At 39.9% G+C, this 7,500-nt stretch overlaps 2 protein-coding genes across 2 annotated transcripts in view; both read left to right on the forward strand.

The window, feature by feature from the left end:
• The window catches only part of LOC110048747 (heterochromatin-stabilizing protein CFDP1-like), an 18,879-nt gene extending 17,172 nt beyond the window's left edge, over positions 1-1,707 (forward strand). The window contains exons 7-8 of the mRNA XM_020754524.2: positions 365-444; positions 1,056-1,707. Coding sequence (XP_020610183.1) covers positions 365-444; positions 1,056-1,146 — 171 coding nt within the window. The 3' untranslated portion in view covers positions 1,147-1,707. The remainder of the gene's footprint in view (positions 1-364; positions 445-1,055) is intronic.
• A 4,162-nt stretch (positions 1,708-5,869) lies between these two features.
• On the forward strand, positions 5,870-7,012 carry LOC149106031 (uncharacterized). Its single transcript, XM_089298309.1, has 2 exons — positions 5,870-6,504; positions 6,769-7,012. The coding sequence occupies exons 1-2, from the start codon at positions 5,990-5,992 to the stop codon at positions 6,914-6,916; spliced, it is 663 nt and encodes a 220-aa protein (XP_089154435.1). The 5' UTR covers positions 5,870-5,989; the 3' UTR covers positions 6,917-7,012.
• The last annotated feature ends 488 nt before the right edge of the window (positions 7,013-7,500 follow it).

Here is a 7,500-nt window from a genome sequence, read left to right on the forward strand (position 1 = left end):
GGAACCAGTGGCACTGTTATTTTTCTAGACACATATTTGGATTGTTGATGTTATAGTTACAAACATGATTTGAGAGCCTCAGTATTACCACTTGACATCAGACAAACTGAATTTTTGAAACTCACAAGACTTAAAAACTCTAGGGGTTTTGGATTTTAGATTTCTTAAGTCCTCCATTTCTCTCAGTTGTTTAAATTAGTGTCCATAATTTTGTCAAGAGTGTAAATAATGTCAATATTGCTACAATAACACCTTGATATAAAAAATGTAGTTTTTGAGGGTCAGTTTTAATAAGCTGCAAAGCGAGAGTTCCTATAATTGTAATTAAAACTTCAAAAGCTAATGAAAATGTGGTTGTTTTAAGGAAAAGTCAAAGCTGGACTGGAACGTGTTTAAAGAACAAGAAGGAATTCAGGAGGAACTTCAAAACTTTAACAAAGATGGGTTTGTAGGCCTTTCTTGTTGTTAAGAGCAACCACGAGACAGTGTGCATTGAACGAAGTAAAACCCCAAAGTAGTCAATTGAATTAGAAACAGCACTGCTCTGCTCTGTTACAAAAGATATCTTGAAAAAATCAGGGCTTAAATTGGAAAATTTACTGCGATGATCACTCTTCACTTTCATCTACAACCGCAGTTCATATATGGATTATTTCATATTAACTTCACATCGAAGATATCTTGTAACTCTCTACACCAACAAACCTTAAGCACTTGTTGTTCATGCAATAGATATTATTGAAACCAAAGCAACTATGTTAGAGGTCTCCAGTCACCCATGTTTTTAAAATTTGTGGAATGTTACTTTCTCTGTCAGCGAAGTTTACTATCTAACAGCAAGAAAAAAAAATGATTGAATTGTTCATTTTTAACCTGAAAAATCCAACTTATAGGTATGGATACGAGTTTCACTCTATCCACCCATCCACCCATCCATCCATCCATCCATCCATCCATCCATCCATCCATCCATCCATCCATCCATCCACCCTGTGAACCCTGTGATGTAAGCCTTTGAAATAATTTGTAATAACGCTAACTTGAAACATTTTCAGGTATTTGGAAAAGCAAGCATTTCTTAAAAGAACAGATGAGAGGCAGTTTGAGATGGAGAGGGATATTCGTCAGGGTACAAGAAAAAGATGACATTAATTGTGTTCTTTTTCCACCATAAACTAAGAAATAAAGTTCACTCTCCATGGAAAATAACATTGGTTTTGTTCCTGAGGAGACTGGAAAGTAGCACTCAATAGCCACCCATCACGCTTGTCTATGATGATGCCAAGATCAGAAAACCTGTACTTCAAGCCATACATTAAAGCAATTAAAATTTAATTTGACTTTCAGTGCATGCCACTTTAGGTCTACTGCTTCATTTAAAGGGATACTTTCACGGCTCAGCACAGGTGCAAGCTATGATGTAGCCCACCTAATTCCATTGTCAGTCAGATTCAGGTAGACATGGTAACGGTACGTCCCTAAGACTTGATAAGCAGAGTCTACAGGACGCACCAGCTAGATTACAGGTGCGCCAAGAAAACAAAATAACAAAGTGAAACTGTACACTTGGGAGTTAATAGTAAACTAAACTAAGATTATGTAACTACTACCAAATATCGAAAAAGGTCTAAGAAGGTAGGTAACTTGTGTGTTCAGTCCAGAATAAAGCTGCCAGGCCAAGTAATAAATGCAATGTTCAATACTAAATTCAGCATTTTCTGTGTAAATCTGTTGACATCTTCCATGGATTTTGGACATTAGTAATTCTGCCGACTTTCGGACCTTTCTTGTGACCGTACGGCTACAAAAAGGCCATGATTCTACTTTCACAAAATTATAGTCCGTGATTACCGAATTTGCCTGAAATACATGTGGTTGATCAGCCTTCTTAAGCCTGGTTCACACCAGCGACATAACGACTTCAACATAATGGCGTAAGAAGGACGTTATGTTATGTTATGTTAGTAGTGTGAACATGCTGACATAATGACATAATAGCAACATAACAGCAGGAACATAACATGAGGAAACTAGTGAGACAATTTCACATAGTGCAGAGTGCAACTGATCGCTCTGGCACGGTAATCTCACAAGTCTTTATCCCTGGCCGGGTCACTCTCGGGTTGAATCAGTTTCCCCTTGCAGTTATTTTTTTTTTTTTTTGCAGACAATGCCCAAACCTTGATAAGACAATCCGAACAGTGTGCTTGTTTTATGAGTGTATTTTCATTAAGGTCCAAGATTAACTTCAATTTACCGTTTGTCAAGACAGCCCTTAAATTTTACTCTGGTGTTTTTCGTTAATTTTCGTTCATATTAAATTCAACACCACCGTACGTTGAAGGAAAAAAAACGTGACCATTTCACTTTTCATGCCGAGTTTGTAATTTGATACTTTTGTTTTACTTGCAAAGGTATGTAAAATGAAACCCTTGTTTTCTCCAAAACACAGAGGATGTGCTTTTTTTTTTTTTCACCGCTGGATATGGAAGAAAGTGAAGTATCTGATGAAGAAGTGGAAGAGAAACGATTTTGTTTTACTCGAAATGCCAATTTTCTTTTCTCATTGATAAACAAGAACTAATTTAGTGATCAAATAGTCATGAAATACCATTTTCTTATTCTGTGGTCGCCTTTGTTGTTGACAATAAATTCATTCAAAATTAATACACCATGATAACAATTGATACAACTGAGAAGCGATTCAACGAGCGTTCCCGAACGAATAACTTTTTCCGATTTCTGGCCGCACGCAAATAGACCATTTCGTATTCTTGGTATTGGACTGGAACTAGCTCGTAATGGAGGCTCATGTATTTGAAAAGACTCCCCGGCCCGCGGTATTAGCCTCAGTTGCAAGCTAGGTCCAATCCAATGCCGAGAATACGAAAACGGTCTATTGGAGTGAGAGCAAAAAAAAAATCGACAGAGCAGGGGGTGGTTGGGGCGAGCGAAAATGAGATTAATGCACGAAGTCGGAAAATACAAAATGAATTCTAATGAGAATTCTTACCTATATCGTCACGTTTTCGCGACTGACCGGCGAATTTCCCGCCAATGTGAACTTCACGCTTCCGGTTGTTTTACAAACAAGAAAATTGAATGATTACCGTTGTAGCTTGCACGTGCGCTGAGCCGTGAAACCCTCCCCTAAATGGAAATTTTTGAAGGAAAAATGTAATTAAATCTCGGGTGCTTGACTGATTTTGATTGTAGCTTGTACGTTTGCTCGGTGGTATTTATTATCTTGCTTTCCGTTGACTTATTTGTTACTAGTAAACAAAACGTAGCTTGTGAATTTTCTATGTAGAAATAAGTTTCTTTAATTTGCTTAATCATAACGGCTTGTAGTGTATTTAATGCAGTAATACAAAATTTCACACTGTAAACCCATGATAATCCCACACACATACCAACATTGAAAGCTTGAAAATGTATAATACAATATATAATATTTATGGGTTTGTTGCTACTTGCAATGTTTCAGATTTATTGTTTAAAAACAGTATAAACTATAGAACAATATGAAATAACTATATGACAACATTTAAATGACATTTTATGTCAGATATGTGCTCAGAGTCTTATTTTTCTTGGAATGTTACTCGAGCCATGTACGGCAAAAAAATATTAAATTAACTGTAGGACTTGTTACAAAATCAACAAATTAGGGAAGAGTCTTCATCCAGTTCAATAGTGTGAAACGCCTCAGAAACGTCAACAACGGTGAATACCTTGGCTTTTGTCAGAAGAGGTGACCTCTCCTCGATTGTGGGTGTGGTGTATTTGGGTCTTTTGATCGCCTTGTTTATGGTCTGGCTCGGATCGATGCAGATGCGGAGTTTGCCATTAGGTTTTTCTTTAACCAGCATATTGGACAGACAGTCAGTAGGTTGGGTAACAGGCCTTATAATTCCTTCTTCACAGAGCCTTTTCAGTTCTTCATTGACTCTGTCTAATTTTGCCACTGGAACGCAGGGCGTGGGGGCATGAACGGGTGCGACAGACGGATCCAAGTCGATTTGCATGGGGCTCCCAAGAGGTTTCCCGCGTCCTGGTTTGAAAACGTTGCGGTAGTGCTTTAGAATGTCCTCTGAAGTTAATTTGCCGAGTGCAGGCAGCTTGTGCGAGTTTCGTGTAGTCTCCTCCTTGACTGCGTTTGTCTCATCTGCATAAATAGTCAAATACCTTAAAGCCCGTGCGTCTCGTCCATTGAGAAGTGGAGGTTTGTCGCCAGAAACATTCACCACCAGGAAGTCAATTGTGTGCAATTTGCCCTTCCTTTCACATTCAAGGGTTACTTGACCTTTTGTGCCATTCAGCACATGCATGTACATGCACATGTCTCTGTGGCTGTGTGGTGGGGGGTCAAGTTGATAAAAATCCTACAGAAATGTGCTCTGATGGATCAAATATTTATGCAAAGCATCATGCTCAGTATTGTGATAGCTCACTGAAGTTAAATGTGTTAAACACAAGACTAGTTTCACCTCATGCCAATACCGTAGAATTCCGAAAGTAACGGCCCCGCCGAAAGTAACGTTAATTTTTTATCTTTCTATTAAATCCCGAAAGTAACGCCCCCCCCCCCCCCCCGAAAGTAAAGATCCCCCGAAAGTAGCGGCCCGTTCAAAAATGACAACTCAAAAACAATAAAATCTGTTGTATTTAATGTAACGCCTGTTTCAAACAGCACGGTAAGTGCTTAGAAATACAACTTGGCAGTGAATTGAATAATTTCCTATTTTATTTATAGCAAATAACAATCAGTGGTCTCTTGTGTGTATTTTCAAAAATCGATTCAAAAGCATTGCATAAAATAACTACCGGTGATACGGTACCGTACTAGGGCCGTACAGATTTAAAGAAGACATTGAAAGAAAAACTCTCTGCTCTCAAGCGAAGTGCGGATGGAACAGCCTGAGTGCGGGACTGATCAAAGGACTGAAACATTTGAACAGGAAATATTTGTGATTTGATTTCATACTTACATATAAGGGCTGTATGTGCCAGATACGGTATGATCAGAGTCAAATAATACAGTATTTAGTTCCCGTATAATATGAACGCTACTTTTCATTGTATTGTACACACGTTTGGCGCCCTTTTTTGTTACAGTATGCTTTGGTAATAAATACGTAACGCCTGATCGCAGATTATACGTAACCTGAATGACCTTTTCATACGTATCATGTAACGTGTCTTCTTTGTGTAAAATGACTGCCCAATTACAAACGTTTTTTAACCATCCGAAAGTAACGGCTACTCGAAAGTAACGGCTACCCGAAAGTAGCGGCTCCTTGGGCCTGCTAAATCCGAAAGTAACGGGGGCAGTTACTTTCGGAATTCTACGGTAATGATTTTACGTGCTTATCCCTGTTCTATTTTACAAAAACATCAAAACATCTGTCATTTCCTGTCTTTGAAATTAGACAGTACGCATCTCTTTTGACCTCCGAAACAATACATTCCGCGTTTCCTGAATACTAAAATCATAACATCCGGCATATTTTGACCTTTGAACAAAATTCTCCGCGTTTCCTGACTTCTCTCGTCATGTTCTGACTTTCAATGTAATTAGTTACCAAATGTCGTAATATTTAGTTTAAATATCTCAACGTAACATCCCATACTGACACCTGACAAGCCATTTAGTTCATAATGAAATCTCGCTGCTGAGCCGACATTTTGATTTGCAAAATTTGTAAATGCGCGTTTTCTGACTTCTCGATTCTACCAGGCGTCTTTTCCGCGCAAGCCTGGATCCCCTGATGAAAACCTAGTGCTAGGACCCAAGGGGGCGGGGGGTTTTCCCGGGGATTTATTAATGGAGTAAACGGCACAAGAGCAATTCTTGAGAAGTCTTCGTCATACATCATTCGACCTTGCAAGGAGACTTCAACAGGACACAGTTAGTGAAGATGTGGCTGATTATGTTCTGTTCCGATTGGAACAAATTTCTCGCCATTTGGTTCGACTTGCTGACAACATGCAGGTGTTTGATACAGTTCGACCCTCACTCGCCACTGTGATGCGAATGTTGTCGGAGGTAGAGCGGAATTGGTATCATACCTCCCCAGCAGTAGCAAACCAGCCTAGAACGGTTGGGCGTCCTAGGTTCGAGATTCCACGGGAGCAGCTGCAATATCTTGCCGATTATGAAATCAACTTACCCGACATGTCCAGAGCCCTTGGTGTGAGTGAGAGTACCATAAAAAGACGTATGCGGGAGTACAATATCTCCATTACCGACAGGACGACGACTATTAGTGATGATGACCTTGATAACATGGTAAGATCCTTTCATAGGGATTTTCCAGATGCGAGATATCGCAGGGTCCAATCGCAGCTAGTGTTGCGCAATATAAATGTGCCCCAGCTGAGAGCCCGAGAATGCATGCAAAGAACGGATCCGGAGGGACTTGCAGTGAGATGGCTATTCCTTACACCAAGAGCTGTGTACTGTGGCACATGGTACATAGACGGGAATCATAAATTGATCAGGTGAACCTTATTCGTAATTGTTTATAAATAAAATTTATTCAGATTTATTGCGCCTAGTTTCTAATGCAGGTGGTTGTTGGTTAGTCTCCTTCCCAGCCGGTTTTTTTTTTTTTGGGAGGGTGGGGGGATGTCACGCAACGCCCTCTCCAAAGAAGCGTTGCGTGACACCCAAAAAACGGCTACGACGGAGACTAGTTGTTGGTAGTGAGGACAGAATCCATGAAAGGACAGCAAAGTATGGACTCATGTATTTTTAAGTTTCAGATGGAAGATTGTAGTGCATGGTGGAGTTGATGGATACACAAGATTTCCTGTATATCTTAGGGCTGGAACAAAGAATACCGCAGCTACTGTTCTTGGCCTTTTCCAACAAGCAGTGGTAGAATATGGACTCCCCTCAAGGAATTTTTAATGAACCCTTGTTAAAATAAAGTGTACAGTAGCCTCCAACAAAAGCACTTTTCAGTCATCAAAATGCTTCTCAAGACAAATAGATTTTCAAATTTTCCACGGTCTTCATCCTATTGCCCTCCCGCCCCTCCCCCCGTGCAGGAGGAGGTAAGCCATTCCGGCGCTCCTCTACATCATGACCCTAGAGTGTGCCGCCTACTTTATGATTTCCTCCTGCTACTTTATTTCAATTTGAAAACCCTGATCACATGTTATGTGTATTATTGTAGGATCCACGCCTACGCGGAAAAGACGCCTGGTAGAATCGAGAAGTCAGAAAACGCGCATTTGCAAATTTTGCAAATCAGAATGTCGGCTCAGCAGCGAGATTTCATTATGAACTAAATGGCTTGTCAGGTGTCGGCATGGGATGTTTAGTTGAGATGTTTAAACTAAGTAGTACGGTATTTGGTAACTAATTACATTGAAAGTCAGAACATGCCGGACTTAAAATTCGAGAGAAGTCAGGAAACGCGGAGAATTTTGTTCAAAGGTCAAAATATGCCGGATGTTATGATTTTAGTATTCAGGAAACGTGGAATGTGT

Source organism: Orbicella faveolata, unplaced genomic scaffold, assembly GCF_042242905.1.
Source record: "Orbicella faveolata isolate gen_17 unplaced genomic scaffold, um_ofav_v1 contig_3, whole genome shotgun sequence".
NCBI classification, from domain to species: Eukaryota; Metazoa; Cnidaria; class Anthozoa; order Scleractinia; family Merulinidae; genus Orbicella; species Orbicella faveolata.

What these genes read in the sequence shown, in the direction of transcription:
- LOC149106031 (XM_089298309.1), top strand. Translation starts at nt 5,990, where the DNA reads ATGCAGGTGTTTGATACAGTTCGACCCTCACTCGCCACTGTGATGCGA. An exon ending in GGGAATCATAAATTGATCAG is followed by an intron (nt 6,505 to 6,768) that starts GTGAACCTTATT and finishes TTTAAGTTTCAG; the next exon opens with ATGGAAGATTGTAGTGCATG.